Source organism: Molossus molossus, unplaced genomic scaffold, assembly GCF_014108415.1.
Source record: "Molossus molossus isolate mMolMol1 unplaced genomic scaffold, mMolMol1.p scaffold_m16_p_6, whole genome shotgun sequence".
Taxonomy (NCBI): Eukaryota; Metazoa; Chordata; class Mammalia; order Chiroptera; family Molossidae; genus Molossus; species Molossus molossus.
This window is the reverse complement of record NW_023425399.1, coordinates 105,336,015-105,363,434: the sequence shown is the minus strand read 5'-3', so window position 1 is coordinate 105,363,434 and position 27,420 is coordinate 105,336,015. Positions and strand designations below refer to the sequence as shown.

The following is a 27,420-nucleotide window of genomic DNA, read 5'->3' as shown; positions in this document are numbered from 1 at the left end:
TTCTCTCTCTCTAAAATCAATAAAAAATAAGGAAAAAGGTTTTCTTCACTCTGATGACTTGATTTAGAAGGAAGGTTTAGCCCTGGCCAGTTTGGCTCAGTGGTTAAAGCGTCGGCCTGCGGTCCGGAGAGAGCCGGGTTCGGTTCCCGCTAAGGGCACGTACTTCGGTTGCAGTTTGTCCCCGGCCCTGGTTGGTTGTGCGGGTGGCAGCCACTCGATGTGTCCCTTCACGTCGATGTTTCTCTCTCTCTCTCTCCCTCCACTCTATCTGTACAAAAAATGGAAAAATATCCTCGGGTGAGGATAAAAAACAAAAAAACAAAAGGAAGGTTTAAGTTTCCCTTTAACTAATTTGGGACCTAGAACTATAGTCTTAGGATCCCAAAGACACTAAGAAAAACAAAGTATTGGAAAGTGTATTTGTCTGAATCCATCATTTTTTCATGATGTCTTTTAAAATTCTCTTACTATATTCTTTCAAGTAAGATTTCAAATTTGATCTTCAATTACACAAAATTAATTATCCTTTGGGTGGATGGTTGTCTTTTAACTAAAACAGGTCTTTGCAAGTGAGACTCTCAGAACCCTGTGCCTTTGCTACAAGGATATTGAAGAAAAAGAATTTGAAGAATGGAATAAAAAGTTCGTGGCAGCCAGTGTGGCGTCCTCCAACAGGGAGGAAGCCCTGGATAAAGTGTACGAGGAGATTGAAAGAGGCTTGATTGTGAGTTTTCACCTTCACCACCATTCCCCTTGATATGCTAAACCAAATTGGAAATTTTATGAAGTTGTATTACATTTTGCTCTCATGTTTGAAAAATAAGTCAAACTTCGGCATTTGAAACTAGTACAATGAAACTAGGTCGTTTGAATTTCTTTTGTCTGGCAAGCAAAATAGAAGTTGCCATTATGAGACACAGAAAACATTAAAAGAGGGTCTCTTCTGATTAATATTTTTATATCACTTACTAAAATGATGATTTTTACACAATAATAAGCCAGACTATATACTTCATACATTGTGAAAATTACTGAAGTGACTTATTTTGCAAAATCTTGAAACAAGAAAAAAATATGTCATTTGTAAGTTAAATTTTTCAGAGTTTAACATTTACTGCCGTAGACTTTGGATGAATGGAAAATATTCGACAAATGGTAGTGACCTTTAGCAAGAATTGGCTTATGTCTGTATAAAGTAACATAGACTTAATGAAAGTGTGTTTTTATTGTCCTTGATTTTGTTCTTGCATTATTGTCTTGGTCAGTTACTTTAAGAAAAATGATTTTGGTTGTTTTTCTTTAGGGTGTGAAACAACCTTCCCTGTTAATGCCAACCATCACCCCAGAAGAGAACCAACTGGGCTACATAATTAGGCCTTCTTCTCTTTGTAGGTTGCAAATTGTTATTACAGAACATTTACTATTTATTTGCTCATTCTTTTTTTATTTAATGTTCACTGCAGCTATTAGGAGCTACAGCTATTGAGGACAAGCTACAGGATGGAGTCCCAGAAACCATTTCAAAACTTGCAAAAGCTGACATTAAGATCTGGGTGCTTACTGGAGACAAAAAGGGTAAGTCATTGAGTGGGGAGGCATATCTGTTAACTCACAAATATTCATAGCTCCTGTTTCCGTGCCCTAGATGACCTTCTCGAACTTTCCATCCTGCACAAACACTTTGGGACATCAACACATTCCTTAAGAAATCTTTCTTCTGTTACTCCAGCCCACCCTTATTCCAGTCCCTGCCCAAGCTCCCTCAGTTATTCCTTATAACTGAGCTCCCGGTCGAGTCTTGCTGATTGTGGTCAGTCTGATCTCTCCAGACATGGCTTGTTGTCCTGAGGGCCATCCTTCTTGTCCCTTCTGTCCTTCCCAGCACTGGCATTTGTTGGCATCTGTTAGAATACTACACAACACTGAACAACTCGTATTTTCTTGCCCATTGTATTGCTTGAAAATAAATTATAATTACAATCTTATACCCAAGGAAAGATTTTAATTTTTTCATTTGGAGCTGAACAAAGAGTTGCTTGGCATTGATACTTTAATCCACAGCGTCCCAAGGGAAACCAGATAATTTCTCTTATTCTGACTCACATCGGCTCTGGGTTCCACACTCTGATAAGCTGAGGGAAGCACCACCCTGACCTTAAACTAATACCAGTGGATGGTGATGGAAAAAAGCAAAAAATCTCTAGTAAGAGCCCCATGTGAAGGTTGATGAAACTGGTTATCCACCCCAATAACAGGATAATCAAACTGGTTATTATCCCAATAACAGGATAATCAAACCACATGAACTGAATGTGTTTAATATTTCAATGAACACCAATTTATTAAGTAGTCAGTTAATGTATTTGATGATATTGCACATTTTATTATTGAAAACATTTCAAACCAGACTTTGGATTGCACTTATTTCATTAAAGAAAGGGGTTTTTTAAATGTGATTTCTATCCATCGCTACAGATAAACAGCATACTTGATTGAATCTGGCTATTTTATTAATTGAAAAAAATCATCATTACTAGATCAAGTCGATCATTAAATTCATCAGTAGAAATGACATTTGACTTAACTTTTTTCTGTTGTAGAAACTGCTGAAAATATAGGATTTGCTTGTGAACTTCTTACTGAAGACACCACTATCTGCTACGGGGAAGATATAAAGTAAGTAAAGGGTCTAGAGGATGAGACTATCTAATGTTTCATTTTTATGAACACAAGACTGGATGTAGAAGACACAGCAGATATGGAGAGACGGGAGGTAGATGATCACTTCAGACGGTTCTTCAGGTTGACATGATGCAGGAGAACAGGCAGCTCCGAGTTACCATGGTTGCACTGTGGCCTTACGTTGTAGGGAAACTTGGGGCCACACTTGCCCTCCAGGGGCCATCTTTCTCCATTCCTTAGCTGTCCTCTGGGCTTTTCCGCAGATACAGGAAGTGGGCCTGTGCCATCACTAACACAATACGAATTATATTCATGTATCGTCTTTTCTAGGAATTTTACTTTTTCAAGGGAAAATAGAAAAAAAATCCCACAATCCTGCCCGGAGGGAGATGTTTGGGTTGGTTACAGCTGTAGCCTTGTCTAGAGGGGCAGGCCTGCTAGCTCAATGCTGAAATATCTCATTAGCCCTTCAGCAGAGTTGCAGAAGACCTAGAAATATACAGGGGAAAGGCCCTGACTTGTTACGAAACTACACGTATGCTGTACACAGTTGTCAGGGTGTGTTTGCTGCTGGCTTGACAGTTAGTTCCTTGTATTCCTCAAGATTTTTCCTTAAGATGCCTGAAGGCCAAATGAAGCTGCTAACATACAGCCTCGTCTGGTAAGATGATGAGGGAGTTGATGGTTGTTAGTCCTTCCAGTGTGTTAGGCACTCTGCTAAATTAGACAGACAAAACCAGCGGGCTTGTATTCGCAATAGGCCAGTTCTGTTTGAATAGAGGTACATGCCATGCCACTTTGTGCTGTTAGGTTATGAAATACAGTATAGCAATGGACAAATACACTAATATGTTGACTTCAATAGTTCCTTGATTTCAAGTAATTTGCTTAATTACCATGCAGTTTTGTTTATTTCTTGTAGATGAGGGACCTAATATAATTCTGGTCTCTCTTTTGCAAGTGCTGAAAATTGGGCCCTGAGCTAAATTAGACGATAAGATGAATGCAAGTAGCACATGTGTGCTCGTGCTCTTAGTCCCGTTTACCTGTACAGAGATGAGCCACCTTTCTAGATGACTCCTGAAGGGACAGTCCTGTAGAACAGTGTGAATGGGTAACTTCATGTTTTCTTCTTCCAGCCTTTTAGGGATTTGTCTTGATCACCCCTTATTTTCCACTTGAAAATAAAAAGTAAATGAGTGTGGAAAAGGGATAGGAGATACCTAACCCTCTAGTGCAGCGGTTCTCAGCGGAAGGCCAGTTCACCTTCCAGGAACACCTGGCAATGTCCAGAGTCCCTTCGGCTGTCACAGTGGGGGAGGAGAGGTGCTATGGGCTCCCGGTGGGTGGAGGCCAGGGAGCTCTGAACATCCTGCAATCCAGTGGACAGCGCATTCAACGAGGAATGATCTGGCCTGAGACTTCAAGGTGTCAGGCTGAGGAAGCTGTTCTTGAAGGTGAAAACGACGGCTCAGTGTATATCATGAGGAAAGTCCTGGGCTGGGACTCAGAGGACCTGTCTTCAGTCCAGTTTTCCATCAACTTGCTGCAGGCAAATCAAACCATCTCTGCCGGGCTTCATGTCCTTATTTGTAACATGACGAGACTGGATGAGATATTTAGAGACTCTCCCACTCCAAAATCATGGGACTCATTTTGCTATCACATAAATGTGTTAGACGTGGCCTTCTCAATGAGAGGTTGATAGAAAGCACAGCATTTCTCAAAACCAGACTTCATGTAGAAATACATTTCTTCCTGCCAGACAGTAGCCCCGTTTTGTAATAGGGTAGAGTTCACCGCAGTATTGAAATTCAGATTAAGATTTCCTTTCTTCTGTTGTTTGTGAACATATTTTCAATTGTATGTTCCTTGGGCTGTTTTGGGGAAATAATGAATCACCAAGAACATGGTGCGCCCAGGTTGGAGGAATTCAGATTTAGTAAGATTGTATGTCACCCACTGAAAAATGGGCAAAGGACCTGGCCAATTGGGCTCAGTGGTTAGAGCATTGGCCTGCGGAGAGAGACCCGGGTTTGGTTTCCGCTGAGGGCACGTACCTCGGTTGGGGTTGTGTGGGTGGCAACCAGTCGATGTTTCTCTCTCTCTCTCTTCCCCCCTCTCTTCCTCCCGCTCTGTCTGAAGATAAATGCAAAAATGTCCTCAGGTGAGGATAAAAAAAGGGGGAGGGCAAAAGACTTGAATAGACATTTCTCCAAAGAGGATATAGAAACAGCCAACAAGCATATGAAATGATGTTTAACATCATGATCATGAGGGAAATACAATTTCAACCCACACAAGATATCATGTCACATTAGGAGGGCTACTCTCAAAATATGCATATGTGTAACAAGCATGGGCGAGGGTGTGGAGCAGCTGGGACTCCTGTCACTGCTGGTAGGAATGGGAAATGGTGCAGTCACTATAGGAAACAGTAGGTGCTTCCTCAAAAAAATTAAAAATGAAGTGATTATATGATCCAGCAACCCCACTTCTGGGTATAATTCCAAAGAAGTAAAAGCAGGGACTTGAAGAGAATTTTTGTACTCCATGTTTATTTTTTTTTATTATTATTTTTTTAATCCTCACCTAAGGACATTTTTCCATTTCTTATTCAGACAGAGTGGGAGGGAGAGAGAGGAAGAGAGAGAGAGAGAAACATTGACGTGAAAGGGACACATCGACCCAACCAGGGTCGGGGACAAACTGCAACCGATGTACATGCCCTTAGTGGGAACTGAACCTGGGTCTCTCTGGACCGCAGGCCGACGCTCTAACCGCTGAGCCAAACCAGACAGGGCTTTGCACACCATGTTTACAGCAGCAGTAGTCACAATTGCCAAGAGTGGAAGCAAGTCCATCAGTGGATGAATGAATACACAAAATGTGTTATAGTCATACAATAGAATATTGTTCACCCTTAAAAACAAAGGAAATTCTGAGAAATGCTACAACATAGATGAACCTTGACGACATTATTCTAAGTGAAATTAGCCAGTTACAAAAAGAGAAATATTGTATGATTCCACTTCCATGAGTTATCTGGAGTAGGCGGATTCACAGAAACAGAAGGTGGAGTGGTGAGTAGCAGAGTCTGGGGGGAGGGGAATGGGGATTAATGGGTATGGAGTTTTAGTTTTGAGAGATGAAGTCGCGGGCATTGGTTATACAACAATGTGAGTATATTTAATACTATTGAACTGTACACTTAGAAATAGGATGATAAATTTTATGTTATTTTTTTACCACGATTTTAAAAAGAGGTGGCATGTCAAAATGATCTCACAGTAAGGGCCTGCGCGTGGCCTCGTACTTCAAACCCTTACATTTCTTTCCCCAGTGCTCTTCTTAACACGAGGGTGGAAAACCAGAGGGAGAGAGGTGGAGTCTATGCCAAATTTGTGCCCCCAGTGCACGAACCCTTTTTTCCATCCGGCGGAAACCGTGCCTTAATAATCACTGGCTCTTGGTTGGTACGTATATCATGAGGTTATCTGTGCCTTCGGCTCAAACTAAAGCCACTCATTGTGGACCAATTTTAGATGGTTTGCCATATAAACTGCCAACCCCCAAATCCTTTTTATTTCTTTCTTTATTGATTTTACAGAGAGAGGAAGGGAGATGGGGTGGGGGGAGGGGGGGAGAGAGAGAGAGAAACATCGATGAGAGAGAACATAGATTGGCCGCCTCCTGCACGCCCCACACTGAGGATCAGCCCACAACCTGGGCATGTGTTCTGACCAGGAATCAAACCGGCAACCTTCTGGTGCCTGGGTCAATGCTCAACCACTGAGCCACACTGGCTGGCCCAACCCCCAAATCTTTTCGCCTATAAATGCAAGTGTAGTTTCCCACGTTTGAGACAATGTTCTATGATATATGAAGGAATTATACCAGACTGGTAACAGTGGTTATACCTGGTTTATCGATGAATGGTTATTTTACATTTTCTTCTTTGCACAGTGTTCTGTTTTCTAAAAATTTTATAGTAAATGTTTTCTAAATAGAACAATGCAATCAGTGATATAATCCAAGAATTATCCTTCACGTCATCAAAACGTTGGGGAGCGGGGCTCTTGATATAAAAACCAAAATAGTTGTAATCCTTCCCTCTGTGATTTCACAGAATGAAATTCTTCTAGAGAAAAAGACCAAGACAAGTAAGATCCTGAAGCTGAAGTTCCCCAGGACCGAAGAAGAGAGACGAATGCGGACGCAAAGCAAAAGGAGGCTGGAAGCCAAGAAGGAGCAGCGGCAGAAGAACTTCGTCGACCTGGCCTGCGAGTGCAGCGCGGTCATCTGCTGCCGGGTCACCCCCAAGCAGAAGGCCATGGTGGTGGACCTGGTGAAGAGGTACAAGAAAGCCATCACGCTGGCGATCGGAGACGGAGCCAACGACGTGAACATGATCAAAAGTGAGTCTTGCACAGACAGCCCAGGCCACCCGAATTGCCAGAGGAGTGGCAGGAACATCTCTGATTTCATTGCTCAGGCTCTTGTACAGCAGATGTTTAATAAGGGTACCCCACTGTGAGGGCCCCACCTGTGACCCTGCCCTCAGGGAGTCACAGCCCACCCAGGGGGAGAGAGCGGGCATGACCTTGCTCCTCAGAATGCCAAGCAGAAGCCGAGTTCCATCTAGGAGAATGTATCCTTGTTCCTTCTTTTATGTGTTTGGGTTTTTTCCCCCTCTCTTTCTGCTTCCCCCATATTTCTTAGGGCTTATTTAAAATCCTACTATTTAATAAATTTTGTTTAAAATTCTGCTAAGCATGGTATGCACTGTTGAACCCTCTCTGGTATTTGTTTTGAAAATATTCTCCCTCCCCTAAGCATTATTTTCTGGGGCTTTCTTCTTGCCTTGGTCAGTCTGCTAGAAGGTCACCATTGGCAGACCTGCAGTGAGCTCAGGGTAACGGATTTGGCACTGAGGCAAAACTCCAAAATAGTGTCTCCATCCTCCTGACCTCCCTGCAAGACTGCCAAGGCTCCTCTGCTGGTTGGAGGACGCTAGGCTCCCACCAGTGGAAGGATTCAGTCCCATCATACAGAGAAACACAGTTGCATTGGTATTAAAGCACGTGGCACCCAACCCTCAGCAACATGTCTGAATCCTGGTCCTTTTCTTCTCCCTATGTTACTATAAGGGAGATCTTGTAATGAAAACACCCAAACTAGGGAGACCTGAATACTTCTCATCCTACTGCCAACATGCTCATCTGGAAACAACAACATTATCTCCGATGTCACCTCCAGCTTTGTGATGTTGTTATTAGGATGAATGATTACATGACTACCTACGTATATGCACGTCCTGTCGTGCCGGGTGGCTTAATGCGTTATGTATACCTACGTTTTATACTGTGACTCATGCATCTGTCTTTCTTTTCTTAGAGTCTCTCTCCTCCTCCTTGATATATACTAAGAACATTCCAACTTTATCTTCCTCGACAGGAGTCAGCTGTATGATGTACGTCTTCTTGCTTCTTTATTACGTGTCTGTCGTCACTGCCAGTTTAATTCCTCTCCACTGTGTCTTGCATGTGATCATGCTACCATTTAAGTGGCATTTCTTGCTCTGAATTAGATCTCTTTCTTTCCTCTGTACCCAGCTTTTTCTCCTCCATTACGTATCATTAACATAACTAGTGGAGCCAAAAGAGCAAGGCCCTCGACCATTATCTGTATTGTTATAAAGCAGACTCCTAGGTCTTTGGGGAGAGGTGTACCTTGCAGGTTTACCCTCTGATGATATGACTTAGACTTGAAAATGTTTTTGTTCCTCTGAGTCCACCAAATGATAGCAAATGGACCGCAAAGTCAACCTAGATTACCTTACAGAGACTCGTTTTTTGTAAGTTGTCTTAAGAATTATCTTAAGCTCTGTTATATGGCAAGTGCTTTTTGCACATAACCTATGAAGCATCCATTTGGGACCAAAATCAAGGAAATTCTGAGGTCCCCTTGGAAGTCAGTAGCTTTATCCAAGTATCCATAGTGCCTTTATGTGCTTTGCAGAAATTGTCATCTCTTTCAACAGCACCAGGAACAATATACAGGGAGAAAAAAATGTCGTTTATAAAGAAATAGAATGAAACTCAAGTGTAATAAAAAAAAAATCTGACCATTTGCTGAGAGGTTTCTTGTGTAGCAGTGCAGGGAGGGAAGTGGCGGGAACTGCAGCCCCCCACACTTGTGCCCTGGCAAGGACCCAGGGGCTCGCACAAGCTGCCCCTCTCTCGTGCCTGAACATGTCTGCTGGCTGGTGGGTGGTTCTTCTTGGTCTGAGACCCTGAGAACGAACAAGCAGCATAAAAGAGGGTAGCTAGAGGCAGAACGGCTTGAGGAAATTATCTGTTTGTTGAGGAATTACGAAGGAGTCTACTGGTGAGGCATTTGGAACGAAAGGAAAATCTAGATGCCTTCATTTACTTATTTATTTATTTATTATTTATTTATTTATTTATTTATTTTTTATCCTCACCCGAGGACACTTTTCCATATTTTGTTCAGATAGAGTGGGAGGGAGAGAGAGAGAGAGAGAAACATCGACGTGAAAGGGACACATCGAGTGGTTGCCACCCACACGACCCAACCAGGGCCGGGGACAAACTGCAACCGAGGTACATGCCCTTAGCGGGAACCGAACCCGGGTCTCTCTAGACCGCAGGCCGACGCTCTAACCGCTGAGCCAAACCGGCCAGGGCTAGATGCCTATATTTAGATCTTAGGTGAAAAGCCAGTATGGCCTTATGAAGCGTATCTGTTTGGTTGCCTTGAATCACCCTGTGAATCATTTCACAGGCTGTGCTTCGTCTGCTCAGCGGAAAGCTTGGACCAGGTACCAGGGCCTGTGGCAGGCATTCCTCGGCCTCAGCCCCAGCAGAATCTCATTGCCCTCTGGTGCTTGATCGGGAAAGAAAGCCATGGTTTGGTAGAAAAGAACAGTTGGCAATCATGACTGGTCAATTGAACTATTTGTGTGTTTTGAAAGAGGCCATAAATAATGAAGAAGATGGGATTTGTTCTATTTTTTAGAATTGCACAGTGTTGTGCAATTGGTTTGCACAAGACACTGCATTTTTTATTTTCCACACCCTGTGTTCTGCAAATAGGGAAGAATCTGTGGAGCTTTTTTTAGTTGGAAACTTTGCAGAGTTGGCAGGCACTTCTCAGGGTCTGAGTAATAGGCTGTGGTCTCCAAACACGTTCTCTAAATGATCTCACTGTCTGTCTTCACTGATACTTCTGAGGCCTCAAAAAACTGTGCAATTCTCTACACTGAATATGCGATTTGATGACTACAGGAACAATAGATAAAATTGTGACTTACATTTTTTTCTCCTCTGAAAACCTTCCCTCTACATTTTTTTTTAAAAAGGGGTGGTGTCTTAAGGTAATGGTAGGCCATGAATAAGTTTTTGAAAGGTACTAGTATCTTAGTTAAAACTCTCTTGATTCAATGTGTTGGCAAACAACTAAAGCTAGCTTAAGACAAAAAGAAATTTATTTTATGTATTTATTTAAATCTATTTGTATTGATTTTTAGAGAGAGAGAGGAAGGGAGAGGGAGAGAGAGCTAGAAACACTGATGAGAGAGAACATCGATCAGCTTCCTCCTGCACACCCCCTGCTAGAGATCAAGCCTGTAACACAGGCATGTGTCCTGCCCAGGAACTGAACCAGTGACCTCTTGGTGCATGGGTCCATGTTCAACAACTGAGCCACCCTAGCCAGGCAAAAAAAATAAGAGATATATTTTAAAAGATATAAAGATGTCTCGTGCTGCCCAAGAAGCCTAGCATCAGAAGATGCTGGAGCCATGACCATGAGCTTCCCCAGGAGCCCAATGTCTGTCTGTCGCTCTCTCACACACATGGGTGACTGGTGCTCACCCTGACGGTGGGAAGAATGGTTTATGAGCTGGGCAGATAATCTGAATGGAATTCCCCACCCACCTGAGATCCTGTCACAAACATGATGGAGGCCCAACCAGGTGCTCTGTTTAGTACCTTGTGCCTCTGACTTTGAAATGAGTTCAGAAGCTGGAGCTAGTGAGCTGGGGCTAGTGAGCAAGAATTTTCTTATTTATTATTCCATATGTGTCAATTTTTCTGTTTTTCTATAGAAACATTATCATCTCAATGTTTTGCCTTCACACAGGCTTATGACTAACAGTAACTTCTCCCTCTGCCCCATAGCTGCCCACATTGGTGTTGGAATAAGTGGACAAGAAGGCATGCAAGCAGTCATGTCAAGTGACTATTCCTTTGCTCAGTTCAGATACCTGCAGAGACTGCTGTTGGTGCATGGCCGGTGGTCTTACATCAGGATGTGCAAGTTCCTCCGATACTTCTTCTATAAAAACTTTGCATTTACTTTGGTTCATTTCTGGTACTCCTTCTTCAATGGGTACTCTGCACAGGTAATATCATTATTATTTATGTATTTGGTTCGCTGGTTTTGGTGTTCTGTCTCTTAATAGCTGAGACACAGATTAAGATGTGGATTATTTTTCTACAGTGTTTCTGGTGCTTTACCAATGTTTTATTTTGCCTGTGAAAGAGTAAAGTTTGTTCCTGGTCTGTTGGCTTTTGTTTGTGTCTTTCCCTTCACCATAACTGTTTTTCTAAGTTACCTTGCCACTAAAGAACTGTGACAACAAATGGTTCAACTTTACAAGTATAAAATTATATTGTGATCAAGGCTGAAGGCATTATATCAATTTTAGATCTACTATCATGTTTCCATTTGTTGTTGGGTTTTATTATTTTTAGTTTTTGCTGACCCAGAAGTAAGTGGTGGGCGTATGCAATATGTTAAAATGGTGATACGGCAGTGAGATAGCATTAGTCAAAAATGAACCTAAGTCAGCGTCTGTGATTGTCTGAACCTCTTTGGTGCTGTGTCACAGACAAATGGTATCTGAACAGCCTCAGAAACCAGGGCCAGGAGTGACCTTGAGCAAGGTTGGAGCCTTCTTCCTGTTTCTGTGCAGGACTGTGTATAGCTGGTGCCGAATACGCCCGTTCCCTCTGTCCCACCCCGAGGATGGGTGTGTGCACAGCCTCACTTGTCCCTTTCAGAAGCATAGTTCTTATATTCCGTCCAATTCTGTTTTACAAATGTTTGAATGGCCATGCTGGATTTGCATGATAACACTAAAGAAAATTTGAATGGGACTTATGTGCTTTTGAATGGGTTTATGCATTCTAATTCATTAAGGGACATAAAAAGGATTTGGATACTGATTGAATTTCCAGCTTTATTCAAATAGATTAGACTCCTCTTCCAAAAACTCTTTGGGCTACATCCGCCCACTTATTTAAATGGAAAATTGGTTTCTGTGGAATGGTTTTTTATTCTGTCCGTTACATAGAAACAGACTCACCCCACCAGTGGGTATAGATGAGGGGAGTTTACCAGGGCAGAGGTCCCCCCTCAGCCTGGGGACCTCCCTGCTTTGTCAGAGCTGGTGCATGCATGTTGACTAGGCTGCCATGCTTCTTGGTTGGTGACCACCTTGTAATCTGCTCCCAGACCGCGTATGAAGACTGGTTCATCACCCTCTACAACGTGCTGTACTCCAGCCTGCCTGTGCTCCTCATGGGGCTGCTTGACCAGGTAAGAGCCTTGTGTTGATGGGACACTGGGTGCCTCTCAGAGAAGGTCAGAGCAGATAAATCAGTGTGTTGCTTCTGAGCAAAACCTATTCTAGTTCTGTTGTTGAGCAACAAGAGTAACTGCTGTGCTTCTTGTTGAATAGTAAGAAAAGGGGTGTTTGTGCCAGGTTGAATTCATGGACAGGAGTTGATAGATTCCTTTGGACACTGAGACTTTCTTTTTCTTTTTTTTTTATCCTCACCTGAGGATATTTTTCCATTTTTTGTACAGATAGAGTGGGAGGGAGAGAGAGGAAGGGAGAGAGAGAGAGAAACATCGACGTGAAGGGACACATCGAGTGGCTGCCACCCGCACGACCAACCAGGGCCGGGGACAAACTGCAACCAAAGTATGTGCCCTTAGCGGGAACTGAACCCGGGTCTCTCTGGACCGCAGGCCGACGCTCTAACTGCTGAGCCAAACTGGCCAGGGCTGAGACTTTCTTGATAAGACACTCGACAGTATAGTATGTCTCTATAATAACTTAGTTATTTTTAAATAGATTATTTTATTTTATTTTTCATCCTCACCTGAGGACATTTTTCCATTTTTGTTCAGATAGAGTGGGAGAGAGAGAAACATCAACACGAAAGGGACACACTAAGTGGCTGCCTCCCGCATGACCCAACCTGGGCCGGGGACAAACTGTAACTGAGGTAGATGTTCTTAGTGGGAACCGAACCCAGGTCTCTCTGAACCACGGGCCGACACTCTAACCGCTGAGCCAAATGGCCAGGGTTAAATAGGTTATTTTAACACTTTCTAAAACTTACGTGTTTATTTCCCAAATTAATCTACATTCTATCTCATGTTAATTCTTAGAGAAAGTGTTTTTAATTAATAAAAAAAATAATAACAATTTGAAATGAACTGATCAACTTGTATGTGAAAATACTTTCCCAAAGAATTAGAAACAATATATTCTCTGAAAAGACAAAAATAGCCTCCTTACATTTTTTGACATTAATAATTTGCTTGCTTTCCATCAATAGCAAAACAATGCAATTCCTTGGGCTAAAGTAACGATGTTGATCTCTGAACAGTGAAACTACTTGTGACTTATCTTGTTTAGTTTTGCCTTCATAGAACCCAAGTTGAATCTCTCTGTGCCCTGGCCAGGTAGTTCAGTTGGTTGGAGCATTGTCCCCACACGCCAAGGTTGCAGGATGGATCTATGGTCAGGGCACATACAAGAAGCAACCAGTGACTGCATCAATAAGTGGAACAAGAGATCTCTGTTTATCTCTCTTCCTCTTTCTCTCTTTAATTCAATGAAAAATAAACAGAAAAAAGAAAAACACTTTGCGATGTAAAGTTGTATTTCTGAGTTCTTTGATTCTTGATAGACCATACACAACTCTTCTTGTGGTTTCCCCTGAAGGATGTGAGTGACAAACTGAGCCTCCGATTCCCTGGATTATATGTAGTGGGACAAAGAGACTTATTATTCAACTACAAGAGATTCTTCGTAAGCTTACTGCACGGGGTCTTAACATCGATGATCCTCTTCTTCATCCCTCTGGGAGCTTATCTACAGACCGTGGGACAGGATGGAGAGGCACCTTCAGACTACCAATCTTTTGCTGTCACAATTGCCTCTGCTCTCGTGATAACAGTCAATTTCCAGGTACGTGGTTGTAGTGCCCTGTTGTCAGTGTCTGTGGGACCTGTATTTCCATACATAGAGAGCGGGCACATCCAGCTGGCTCCCACTCTCCCTCCAGCTGAGCTTCTTCCGCTTTACAGAATAGGGATGCTGTTTCCCCCTATAACCAAGCACATGTCCTACTTCTTGCTTGAGCCCAAGATAGATGGATTGTTCAGTATTCTAGCCAAATCATGCCTAAGTTGCTGAATTGTGTTTTCAGAATCCTTAGATCCTTATTTCTTGCTACTTCCCCAAAGTGAGTGCTCTGTTTTTCTCGGGTTTCCCAACAGATTGGCTTGGATACTTCCTACTGGACCTTTGTGAACGCTTTTTCCATTTTTGGAAGCATTGCGCTTTATTTTGGCATCATGTTTGACTTTCACAGTGCTGGAATACATGTTCTCTTTCCGTCTGCATTTCAATTTACAGGTTGGTATTTTCTCAATTCCAAAAATAAATGTACAGAAAAATATCATTAGAGTCTGCTATAACTTCTGGGTAAGTAAAAACACAGGCAGTCAATTACTGCTAGTGAAAATGATTGCTAGTGGAAATTAATGTCCTGAGTAAAAATTGAATCGTGGTTGTGTGTTGGAAAGATGGTAATGTGATGGGAGGAAAGCAAATTAAAATAAACTGAAGATGTAACTGTGTATCTGTCAAGTTAGATAAAAGCTCCCCCTCTCATAAAACCTCATATTGGTAGCTTATTGGGAAATTGAGAATACAAGTATTGCTGGTAGCACTATAATACAGTTTAATTGTTCCAAAACACTATCTGGAAAAACAATGAACTATAAAAATCTTGGTATTTTCACTTGGGGAAAATGCTTGACCAGTATTTTCACTTGGGGAAAATGCTCTAAGGTAAAACACATCAAATTTTGAAAAGGTACTCTGTACAGAGATTGTACCATAACTTTTCTATTTTTTTTAAATGGAAATCACCCAAAAACCGAAGAATATCAGATTAGCTAATCAAAGTACGATCCTCATATGAAAGAATTCTAGAACTCAAAAGTGGGTTACATCATTAGAGATGTATGCAGAGCAATAAATACACTCATAGCATACACAATTGTTTATAACAGCATATAATATGTGATAAATTGACAAGTGCTAGAATGAATTTCAGTTGATAAATATCATACTTATTATAAATAAATATCATGAATTGGAAATTATAAATTTATTTTGAATAGAGTAACTTGGATTTACAATGGTAAAAAAAATCCCCATAAATTTGTTTTCCTGTAAAAGACTGGTTGTTTCTTTTTTAACGACCAATTGTTGAATTATAAAAGACCGTTGCTGTGGTAACCTTTTTCTTCTTGGAATTGAGATCACTTTTTAAAATCACATTTTTCTTTACTGACTCTATTTTAAAATGTTAGTACCCAGTGACTTAGACTATTTCCATAGGGAGTGATTTTTAAAACCGTACACTTTTTGTAAAAACCACATTTACAAAATAAAGACTAGCCCTGGCTGGTTTGGTTCAGTGGTTGGAGCGTCAGCCTGTGGACCAGAGAGTCCCGGGTTCAGTTCCCATTAGGGGCATGTACCAAAAAATAAAAAATAAAGACTATCCCTGAAACCTGTCTAATTTTTTTTTTTTTTTTTATTTATCCTCACCCGAGGACATTTTTTTTTCCATTTTTTGTTCAGATAGAGTGGGAGGGAGAGAGAGAGAGAGAGAGAGAGAGAGAGAGAGAGAGAGAGAGAGAAACATCGATGTGAAGGGACACATCGAGTGGCTGCCACCCGCACGACCAACCAGGGCCAGGGACAAACTGCAACGGAGGTACGTGCCCTTAGCGGGAACCGAACCCGGGTCTCTCTGGACCGCAGGCCGACGCTCCAACCGCTGAGCCAAACCGGCCAGGGCGAAACCTGTCTAATTTTATTAACCAATGTCACCCTAATAAATTCAATAAAAAATAAATTAAAGCTGGGCCAGTGTGGCTCAGTGGATTTAGCACCTTCCCAAGGACTGATGGGTGTCTGTTCACTTACCTGTCGAGGCACATGCCTGGGTTGCAGGCTCGGTCCCCAGTAGAGGGTGTGCAGGAAGCAGCCAATCAATGTATCTATCTCTATCTCCCTTCTTCTTTCTCTAAAAAGTCATAAACATATTAAAAATAAACAATTTAAAAAGTAAAAACCATTATCTTTAGCAACTTACAGCGTAAGTACAGAAAATGTGACAAACTTGGCTCTAGTTTGAAAACTGAGTACTATCTATGATTACTTCATTGGATTATTGATGTGAATTGTTACTTCTTCTGACATAAACTAGAAGCCAAATTGCAGTGGAAAACACAAGGCTGTCCTCACTCGGATGTGAATCTGAATTCAGGAGTTGCCATGACTGGTTCTCTTATCTTGGGCAAATTACTCCACAGCTCAATTTCCTTACATGGCGAAGAGGGTAACAGTCATCTCTCAGAACTGATTACCTGGCATGGTCTGCGTCAAACACCTAGTACAAAACCTAGCACACAAATGGCAGTGCCAGTTAGTAATTGGAGTTTCAAACCAAAATCATAAATTGGAAGGTGCTCTTTTAAGTTCCTGAAAAAATGCAGAAGTATAGATTGCCTATTTTGCTTTTTCATCAGTGTGCGGTGAACATATGCATTTTTTTTCTTTATTTGTTCACTTACACACATTGGCCTTGTTCCAGAGAATGTACCTTCCAAGTTTTGCTTCGCTTAATCTGATTTTATTTTATTTTATTTATTTATTTATTTTTTATCCTCACCCGAGGACATTTTTCCATTTTTTGTTCAGGTAGAGTGGGAGGGAGAGAGAGGAACAGAGAGAGAGAGAAACATCGATGTGAAAGGAACACATCGAGTGGTTGCCACCCGCACGACCAACCAGGGCCGGGGACAAACTGCAACCGAAGTACGTGCCCTTAGCGGGAACCGAACCCAGGTCTCTCAGGACCGCAGGCCGACGCTCTAACCACTGAGCCAAACCGGCCAGGGCGCTTAATCTGATTTTAAATTGTTGATTCCTTGAGTGGTGATGGGATGTTTTGTGAGGTAATCGGGTTGTGAAACTTCACCAGAGAAGCCAGTTTTGGACTATGGAACAGGGACTGTGCCCTTAGGATGAAAGGGCCCTGGTGACTCCTTTTCCACGTTTCTTGCAGGCACAGCTTCAAATGCTCTGAGACAGCCATACATTTGGCTGACCATCATTTTGACTGTTGCGGTGTGCTTACTGCCCGTCGTTGCCATCCGTTTCTTGTCCATGACCATTTGGCCATCAGAAAGCGATAAGGTATAGAAAAATAGTCTTTCTCCTAACTCTGACTGCCCCTCACAGAAATCAAAACAGCCTTTCCCCAAACCAGCTTTCCTGCACAATTCTAAGCTTTTGGGAAGTTTGGTATGAACATTTTTTTATGACGACTTCTCCTTCTTCAACTTCATCTTGCAAATAGTTCCTTTGGGGTTGGCATTTTTGGTGGCTTGCTTTTTGTTACAAAAACTAGCAAACAAAAATGTCACATAAAAGGGAAAATAGTGTAAACCCCACCATATCTATCCTCTCGATAATTATACTATTTACATTCTGCCATGCAAACAGGTTGGGTTTTGTTTTTGTTTATTTCTTAATTTAAATAAAAATGTTACCTTGTATCTGGATCCTTGGAGATACAAGTAACAGAAACCTGTGGCTGCACAATAATGTATCACCTCAACTCACATACTTAGCAGGCTCCAGGCTCTGTTGATGAGCTACTTAATGTCATCAAAAAGTACTGGGGTTCCTTCCATCTCCCCTCTGCTGTGTTCATTTTTAGCTTCCTCTTGAAGCAGGAGGGTGGCTCTATATCCCTTCTGGGCATCTCATCCTGAATGGTCAATATTCAGGGAATTGCTCTATCACTTTAGCCTCGTCCCCTGCCTCTCCCTCTGCAGATTCAGAAGCATCGCAAACGGTTAAAAGCAGAAGAGCAGTGGAAGCGGCGGCCCAACGTGTTCCGCCGCGGAGCGTCCTCCCGGCGCTCGGCCTACGCCTTCTCCCACCAGCGGGGCTACGCCGACCTCATCTCCACCGGGCGCAGCATCCGCAAGAAGCGCTCGCCCCTGGACGCGATCATCGCCGACGGGACTGCAGAATACAGGCGCACTGTGGAGAGCTGATGCCCGGGTCCCCAGCGGGCCTGCAGCGAAAGTCGCCCAGAGCAAACGTCTATTTTTTTATGAAACTCTCAGGATTCGTTTTAAAAATGCAACCTGTCATAAGGATTTTGAAGACATAACCTTGATGACAAACGACTTGGGTTGGACTGTTCAGCACTAGCAAAGCCAAGAATGCCTTTTTATAAGTCCTCTTGTTCAACTGTTTATGTTCATCAGGATTCCAAGGGAACTTTGTAACCCAGTCTCACTCTAGGACGACAGAAATAGAAAACATTTTGTGTTTCAATCCAAATGGTATTGCATTATGAAAGCAGACTTCGATTTTTCAGTCTGGGATCTTCAAGAATTTCCCAGAGGCTCCCTTTTCTCCTGGAGGTCCCATTTTAACAAAGATCTTTCATTCATAATGGTAATGACAAAAGATTCATGAATGTGTATCCCCTGGAGCTCAGTGGTCCCTGACTTTTTCAGAGCTGTCAATGGGCTCATGGTGTCATGCTCTCACATTGGTTTAATAATTCAGTTCAGTCAAGGAAAATTAGTTCAATTTCCTAAGTACAAGGTTTCAGTCTTGCAGTTTACTATGAGGTTAAAATAGCACATTACATACCTTACCTCTTACTATTTCATATTATTTTAGTACACTTCCTGTACTACATTGGTGAGTTTGTTCCCTACATTCATTTAAAAAACAAACAAACAAACAAAACAACAACAACAACAAAAACATAAAAAGCATTAAATACTTTATGGGCTTTTTAAAAAATGTTTTTAAAAACTGAGAATAGCCCTGGCCGGTTTGGCTCAGCGGTTAGAGCGTTGGCCTGCGGTACAGAGAGACCCGGGTTCAGTTCCCGCTAAGGGCATGTACCTCGGTTGCAGTTTGTCCCCGGCCCTGGTTGGTCGTGCGGGTGGCAGCCACTCGATGTGTCCCTTCACATCGATGTTTCTCTCTCTCTCTCTTCCTCTCTCTCCCTCCCACTCTATCTGAACAAAAAATGGAAAAATGTCCTCGGGTGAGGATAAAAAAAAAAAAAACAAAAACTGAGAATATCAGTGATAAAATGCAGAATACTTTTCAAAGCTTTCTTTTGAAAAGCAAACTTTGTGCCTGCCTATGTGTAAAGTATTTTATAAGAGACTTGAACAGAGACCTCACTCTTTTTCAGTTGTTAGATCTTGAGAGAAGAGGCTGTTGGTAGCTACATTTCTAAGACTGAGAGGCAAAAGTTATTTTTCCACCAGATTTTCTCAATCTTTCACACACTTCCCATATTTTAGTGAAGATGCAGAAGTGTTTTTGAATAATTCTGTTCTTTAGGCTGCAAACATTTACAGTATCACAGCATGTACATACTTCATTTTCTAGGTATGATAAAAGAATGTATGGCTCTTTATGGAAGCAAATTTCTGAAAGTTTACAACTTCTCTTTATCTTGTAAATAAAAAAAATCTAAGTTGTTTTGTCTGTGTGTGTATGTGTGTGTGTGAGTGTGTGTGTATGTAAAGAAAAGTTAGCTTCTATAATTCTGTTTCAGATTTCTCTCCCGTTTTGTGAATTGTGGGAAAGGTCGACAATGCAAATGTGTCAAAGACTTATGTTGCTGGGTGCAATATTAACAATTTTAAAATGCAAATTGCTTTGGATAAATTATTTCTACATTCTGTAAATCTGAGATTTAATGTATATTTTTGTTTAAAAAATAAATGATTTAGTAAAATCTTTGGAAAGTGTAATTTTTTAAAATATCTTGTAAGGTGGGCTGTATATTTTACAGTTGAATACATGACAAGACCTAGGCCTGCAAGGTTACTGGAGGAACTAAGGGGTCCTCAGGTGGGAGACATAACGGGAGGGCCAGAGTACTGCGTTAGGGAGAATAGACTGAGAGAAGGTGATTGGACTTGAAGGGCAGATGGTAAGGATGCCTAAACTTGGCTGATAAAGCAGTGGCACAGTTGGGAGGATCAACTCTAATTTCAAATGAAGTGTTACTGTGGGTCTAATGCCATCGAATCACACGATACAGAGAAACCTCTGAGGAAAGGAAATGTCAGTAGATGTGGTACCCAGCCTTCAGCAACCACCATCCTGGTCAGTCAGCAGCCATCAACACTGAGGCAAGAGCCTCCGTAGCAAATAGATTACAACTCACTCAGGCTCACGTGATAGGCAGCACTTCTTCTTGGCAATATTTTAAAATTTAGGTATGCACATTATTTATCTTGAAGTATAATGCTACTATACACCTAATGGACTACATTATGGTGTGACCATAACTTTTCTATGCACTGGGAAGCCAATATATTACTGTAACTTGCTTTATTACAATCCTCACTTTATGACAGTGCTCTGGAACCAATCCTGCACTAGCAACAAGGAACGCCTGTGTATCATTTATACGTCAGATGAAGCTGTTTAAAACTAAAAAAAAAAAAAAAGTGGGGAGACTTTTTAAAATGAAATTTTCTTTTTAAATATGTTTTCATATTGAACCACCTAAATATATTATCTACTCCAAAAATTAAATGACAATTGAAATTATTTTTAAGCCAAAGAAAAAGGTAGTCTGAGTTGATATTTCCCGCTGCTTACGTTACAAATCCTCTCAAACTGAGACTCTCACTAGCCCACACATTTCTCACTAGGCCAGCAACCCTCAGTCCACCCTGCCCTTTTGGGTGACTGCGAATCCGAAGAGATGGCAGCGTCCTGTTCATGGCTGTAGACTGCGAGCAGTTTGCTTTGTTAGGCCACTCCTATGCGGACAGGTTTTCTTGGCCTTCAGAAGAGTCTGGGTAACATTTTAAGGCCACATCAAAAAAGTTGAAGCACCAACAGAATTTGAGAGAAAGTTCCAGATTGAGAGAAAAGACCAGTGCAGATTTGTCTTATGCTGTCCAATCATCAGCTGAGATGACCTCAGATGTAAGATGCATGGGAGAAATTACTGTTTAAAAATAATCAGGAGCCCTGGCTGGTTTGGCTCAGCCCTTAAAGCGTTGGTCTGCGGACCAATGAGTCACAGGTTTGATTCCAGTCCAGGGCATATACCTCGGTTGTGGTTCGTCCCCAGCCCTGGTCGGGTGGTACAGAAGGCAAACAGTTGATGTGGCTCTATCACATCGATGTTTCTCTCTGTCTCTCTCCCTCCCTCCCTCCCTCCCACTCTATCTAATAATAAGAAAAAATATCCTCAGGTGAGGAATAAAAAAATAAAAATAATCAGGAGCTGGGCCTCAAAACGAATAAAATCCTAAAATAGCGGTTTATAATCAATGTAAGAGGAAGGGAAATTATAACATGAAAAGAAATCCAAACTGCCAATCAAGGATGCTGCTTCAACCTGAGCTGCCACTTCCGGTCAAGATGGCAGTGCAGGTAACCGAGGTCTCGCCTCCTCCCACAATCACATCAACATCACAACTAAACTACAGCACAACCATCATTCAGAACTGCTTGAAATCGAGCTGAATGGAAGTCCTACAGCTACGGAATTAAAGCAGCAGCCACAGGAGACTGGTAGGAGGGTGGAGGTGGACGGGCTGGTCCCACACCCACGTGTGGCGGATAAAAATCAGGAGGACACCTCGGCTGGGAAGGTCCTCCCTGAGGACTGAGGGGTCCCCGTCCCACACCAGGCACCCCGCTCAGGGCTCCAGTGCCAGGAAGAGAATCCCCATCACTTCTGGCTGGAAAACCAGTGGGAACTGAGGCTGAGGGAGGCTGAGGCTGCGGGAGACCCAGGCAGCTTCTCTTAAAGGGCCCGCGCACGGACTTACTCATGCTTGCTCCCTCTGAGCTCAGAGGGGAGGCAGCTTGAAAGGCGACCGAGACATACAGGGAAGAACTGAACTATTTGGCCTCTGGACAAGGGCTGGAGAGGCAACTTTCTCTCAGACAGACATGCTGGCGGAGGCTGATGTACCTTTGGTGGGCCCTTCCCCAGGGCATCAGACTACCTCCACATCTGGGACTCCAGCACCCTGGCTCACACTGTTTGCCCCACCCTAGTGATTCCCTGAGGCCCTGCACCACCCAACTTCCTAGCTGTTTCCACTGGCTTTACCATAGTATTAGCCTGTCTTAGATCCTGCTTCAGATTTTCATAAAGTCTCTCGAACAAACAGCATCTGGTCTCAGGGAGGCCCATACATCTCGTTAAGTGGCCCCAGGTCTGGCACTAGAAGCAGCCAGTCTTGGTTCACAACTTGGTTTTTCCTCGGTAACTCTAAGCCCGGCACAAGAAGCAGCCATCTGCAGATCACTCTGAAGACTATCCCGGGTGGCCCTGGATAGAACACAGACAGTGGCTGACCTTGCCCCAGAGCCAGCACACTCAGTGGACATCTTCAGACCACATCGAAACACCACTACCCAATCACCTCCACAAGTGACACACTCAATGAGCAGACTAAGTAGGTACCAGCATCCTGCTGAAGTAAGTCTTGCTCTGTGTGGTGGCCCCTACACAGCTGATCATCCAAGGTAATCAGAGGCCAGTGGTCAGTGGGCACAGCCAGTCCTTGCAGCTGATCAGCCTGCGTAAATCCCTCCCACTGATGTGCTAACAGCAATCAAGACTCAATTACAACAGAAGAGTGTACTGTCCATACTAGGAGTGCACCTGGAAGGCCCAGCTGGGTTGATCAGGGAGGCTGTGCCAGTGGATCCTACGGGACACCTATAACAATAGGCCACACTCTACTAAGTCTAGGAGACACGGCAACTCTGCCTACACATAGAAACAGTCACGGGGAGGCAGCCAAAATGAAGAGACAAAGAAACATGTCCCAAATGAAAGAAAAGAACAAAACTTCAGAAAAAGAACTAAACAAAATGGAGATAAGCAATCAATCAGATGCAGAGTTCAAAACACTGGTTATAAGGATGCTCAAGGAACTTAGTGAGACATTCAAGGAACTTAGTGAGAACATCAACAACATAAAAAAGAACCAGTCCGAAATAAAAATTTGCAGGGAATCAATAGTAGAGTAGGTAAACCCAAGAAGCAAACCATCAATTTGGAATATAAGGAAGCAAAAAACACCCAGTCAGAACAGCAAAAAGAAAAAAGAATCTGAAAAAATGAGGATAGTGTAAGGAGCCTCTGGGACAACTTCAAGCATGCTAACATTAGCATCAGGGGGTGCCAGAAGGAGAAGAGAGAGGGCAAGAAATTGAAAACCTATTTGAAAAAAATGACAAAAAAATTTCCCTAACTTGGTGAAGGAAGCAGATATACAAGTCCAGGAAGCGCAGAAAGTCCCAAACAAGATAAACCCAAAGAGGTCCACACCGAGACACATCATCATCAAAATTCAAAAGGCTAAAGACAAAGAGAAAATAGTAAAAGCAACAAGGGAAAAGCAGTTTGTTGCCTACAGCAGAGCTGCCATAAGACTGTCAGCCGATTTCTCAAAAGAAACTTTGCAGGCCCGAAAGGAGTGGCAAGAGTTATACAAGGTGATGAAAAACAACGACCTCCAACCAAGATTACTCTATCCTGCAAAGCTATATTAGAATCAATGGACATATCAAGAGTTTTCCAGACAAGAAAATAAAGAAGTTCATCACCACCAAACCAGTATTATTTGACATATTGAAAGGTCTTCTTGGAGGAGGAGAAGAAGAAAAATATGAACAATAAAATGACAATTAATACATATCTATCAACAATTGAATCTACAAATAAAATGAATAAGCAGAACAGAAAGAGACTCATAGATACTGAGAACTTTTTGTTGCCTGCCAGCTGGGTGGGGACTGGGGGAATGGGTGAAAAAGATGAAGGCATTAAGAGGTACAAATTGTTGTTAGACTGATGAACCTCAAAGGAAAGGAGGAGGGGAGAGGGCGAGATGAGATAAACCAAAGTACTTGTATGTATATATGCATAACCAATGGACACTGAAAATAGTGTGGGAAAGGCAAGAGGGGGGTGGGATTCAGGAGGAGGGGGTCAATGGGGAAAAAAGGGGGAACAGCTGTAATATATTCAACAAAAAGATAACTTAAAAATAAATAAATGAATAAAAATTTAAAAAACCTAGGATGCTCCTACCAAATTCAGGATATCGGCTACTCACTCCAGACAACCTGTTTAGGATCCCCAGCTGAAGAGATGACCAATTTTCCTTTTAGCTCCTGGTACTTTTAAACAACAGAGTCATCTGGAAGTGCTATCATAAGCCACGGAATGTCTCCATTTCTTTTCCACCTAGGGATTAAAGATACTGGATATGGTTTGTGAGGCCAACATGGGAGGGTTCTTTACCCCAGTATTTCTCATCAGAGATTAGTTCTCCCAGGTGATTAACCCTTAGAACAGAGGTGGATTTGCCCACCAGGAGTCATCTTGCAGTTTCATTCTAAAGTGGTTCTGCTGAGCCAAGGTGCATAATGAATAAGCCAGCCTATGGAAATCCTGTAGGAGGTCTCCGGTTACCTTCAGCTTTGGGATTGCCAGCTGCCTTCAGCTTCCTTATTTAAGCTCTGTGTGATCAACATGAAAATGTATGCTCATTGAAGAGTTTAATAAAGTAACACTAAGGACTATTTCTAAAGGTAGAGATTTTGATTCAAGTTTCTGGAAAATTTGCATCAAGAGTTCATCATTGGTCCGGCCGGAGTGGCTTAGTGGTTGAATGTGGGCCCATGCACCAAGAGGTTGCTGGTTTGGTTCCTGGCTAGGATACATGCCCAGGTTATGGGTCCGATCCCCAGTGGGGGGGGGACACAATGTGCAGAAGGCAGCCATGCGATGTTATGTCTCATTGATGTTTCTCTCTCTCTCTCCCTCTCACTTTCTCCCTCTCTAAAAATCAATAAAGGTGGGGGGGAGTTCATTGTTGAAAATATCTTAAGTAAATTTGGACCAAGAAGAGCTCTTTTCAATTAACTGGGTATGTCCAAGTCAGGGCTATTTCTTAGGATTTTGTGGCTTCAGGTGAAAATACTTTCTTGAGCTGCTCCAACAGCAAAACCCTCATAAATCAAGAAATCGTCAGCAGAGCCTCAGATGTAATGACCGCTCTTCAAATTAACCTGGGGGAGTTCTTCCTCACTGCTCGGAGGACACAACTCCTCCATTGCCTTGTGGAGAACCCACATGGCAAGGAGCTGCGGGTTACCTCTGGCTAACAGCCCACAAGGAACTGAAACCTGTCAATACCCACTTGAGCGAGCAAGGGAAAGGATCTACCCCAGGTGAGACTTAATCTTCCCTTTCAATGACTGCACCCCCAGCTGACACCTTGACTGTGGCCTTTTGACCGAGCCAGAACCTCCAGCCAAACCACTACCAAACTCCTGACTCTCGGGAACTGTGTGAGGTATAAATGTTCATTGTTTTACACTCCTGTGGATTGGGGTAATTTGCTTTGCAGATAACCAATATGTGGGCAAGCAGAAAACAGTCAGCAAAAAGGGAAGGGGAAATTCTGTGAAATATTGAAGAAACATTCTTGATTCACATTCTTGATCACCTCTGAACCTATGTATGGAGTTATTTTTAGATTTCTTTTATAAGAAAAATATGTTTTCCTTTGACTCAAGGACAAATTCTGGTATTTCACTAAGTTGAGAATGATGATGTTAGCTACCCTTTATTTAGTACTTATTAGCTGCTGGGCAGTGAACTTACATCATCTTTTACAAATAGGAAAATTCAAGCTCAGCGAGGTTATGTAATTTATCCCAAGACACACAGTTCTTGAATGGCAGAACCAGGATTCCAACCAGGTTTGAAGCCCTAGCTTTTTCCACATTATTATGGCCTCTCTCTAATGATCTTTATAACTTTAAATAAAAATATACCATAGTCCAAGTCCTAAATACAGATGATATTCATTAATTGAAGTTAAAAAGTTAAAGTATCATATTTCAAAACAGGCAATGAATGTGAGCTAGGACTACTCTTATCTATGTTTCTCACCCCCAACCCCACCCCACCTCATTCCTGGTGCTCAATATATCTGATGACAGAGAAATTGGGGGTACCTATGATTTTGATCAAATTTAATTTTTAATCTCAGATCTAAAAATCATCTCTCACTCTTTCTCTCTATACCCCTCAGAGACCTAGCCTTTCCCCCAGATAATCAGCAATCCAAAGGCAGCAGGATACAATAGCCCCAACTTGAATATTGGTCACCAGGTTAAGACTTCTGGAAGGCTAAAGATAACATCTTTATACACACACACACACACACACACATATACATATACACATATATGTATACATATACATATGTATGTGTGTGTATGTATATATATAGTTGATTTCAGAGAGAAGATGGGAGAGGGAGAGAGAGAGATAGAAACATGGAAACATGATGAGAAGGATGTTGTTTGGCTGCCGCCAGGCATTTCCACTGACCAGGAATCAAACCGGGGACCTCCTGGTGTATAGGTTAATGCTCAACCTCTGAGTCACTCTGGCGGGGCTAAAGATGACATCTTGACCTAAGTTATGTTTCATTCTGAGGCCTAAGGTGGAAGAATCCCCTGGTTACTTTCCCTTGAGATCGGACAGAGGGGCGTAGGGAAGGACCTAAGAGTTGTCCTCAAGGCCTGAAGAAATGATTCATTACTCTTACATCACCTTGGACCAGTCAGCTCTCAGCAGGACTCTGAACCTCTAACTCACATTGTCTCTTGATTTCACCCCATATAATTTGTAACCTACAGCCATCAAGAGTGTGGTTTTGAGCATTAGCTTCCTGCCTCTGTATGGGCCAATTCAATAGCAAACCAAATTGTCTTCCTATATAGTGCAAACTCCTGCTTATGCATTTATTTGGGCCAGTAGGTGCAGACAAGCGGACTCAAGGAAAAACCACTGAGGTTTAGGTTAAGAAGATACTAATTCCATGAGCATGCCAACACCTAGCAATATGGAACACAATCCAGGGTCTGCCTTCCCAGCGGGCCCTGGAACCCGCACCTGGGGGCAGAATTATAAAATTCAGCGCAGAAAGTACGAAGGAGGACGGTAGAGACTGAAGGGAGCGGGTTGATGCACCAGAGGAATCTGGACATTAGGGAGGCCAGAGCCAGGGGCACCAGGGGACTCCAGTACCACAGACTAGGCAAGGCGAGACGGGAGGCGGGGCTAGGGCAGACCTCGAGGGGCGGGGCAGAACAAGGGGAGGCGGGGCTTGGGAAACCAGAGAGGCAGGGCGGGGCACTGTTGGCAGGAAAATCGTCTCTGCCAGGCTGAAAGATGGCGGCGACAGCCTCGCTCGCCCTTGTGCCCTAAC

The 27,420-nt window shown here is 42.6% G+C and overlaps 1 protein-coding gene across 1 annotated transcript in view; it reads left to right on the top strand.

The window, feature by feature from the left end:
• ATP8B1 (ATPase phospholipid transporting 8B1) overlaps nt 1-18,861 on the top strand; it is a 60,901-nt gene extending 42,040 nt beyond the window's left edge. Inside the window, exons 17-27 of the mRNA XM_036244200.1 lie at nt 560-724; nt 1,464-1,575; nt 2,601-2,676; nt 6,026-6,158; nt 6,812-7,100; nt 10,887-11,110; nt 12,226-12,309; nt 13,730-13,975; nt 14,287-14,425; nt 17,157-17,287; nt 17,932-18,861. Coding sequence (XP_036100093.1) covers nt 560-724; nt 1,464-1,575; nt 2,601-2,676; nt 6,026-6,158; nt 6,812-7,100; nt 10,887-11,110; nt 12,226-12,309; nt 13,730-13,975; nt 14,287-14,425; nt 17,157-17,287; nt 17,932-18,156 — 1,824 coding nt within the window. The 3' untranslated portion in view covers nt 18,157-18,861. The remainder of the gene's footprint in view (nt 1-559; nt 725-1,463; nt 1,576-2,600; nt 2,677-6,025; nt 6,159-6,811; nt 7,101-10,886; nt 11,111-12,225; nt 12,310-13,729; nt 13,976-14,286; nt 14,426-17,156; nt 17,288-17,931) is intronic.
• The last annotated feature ends 8,559 nt before the right edge of the window (nt 18,862-27,420 follow it).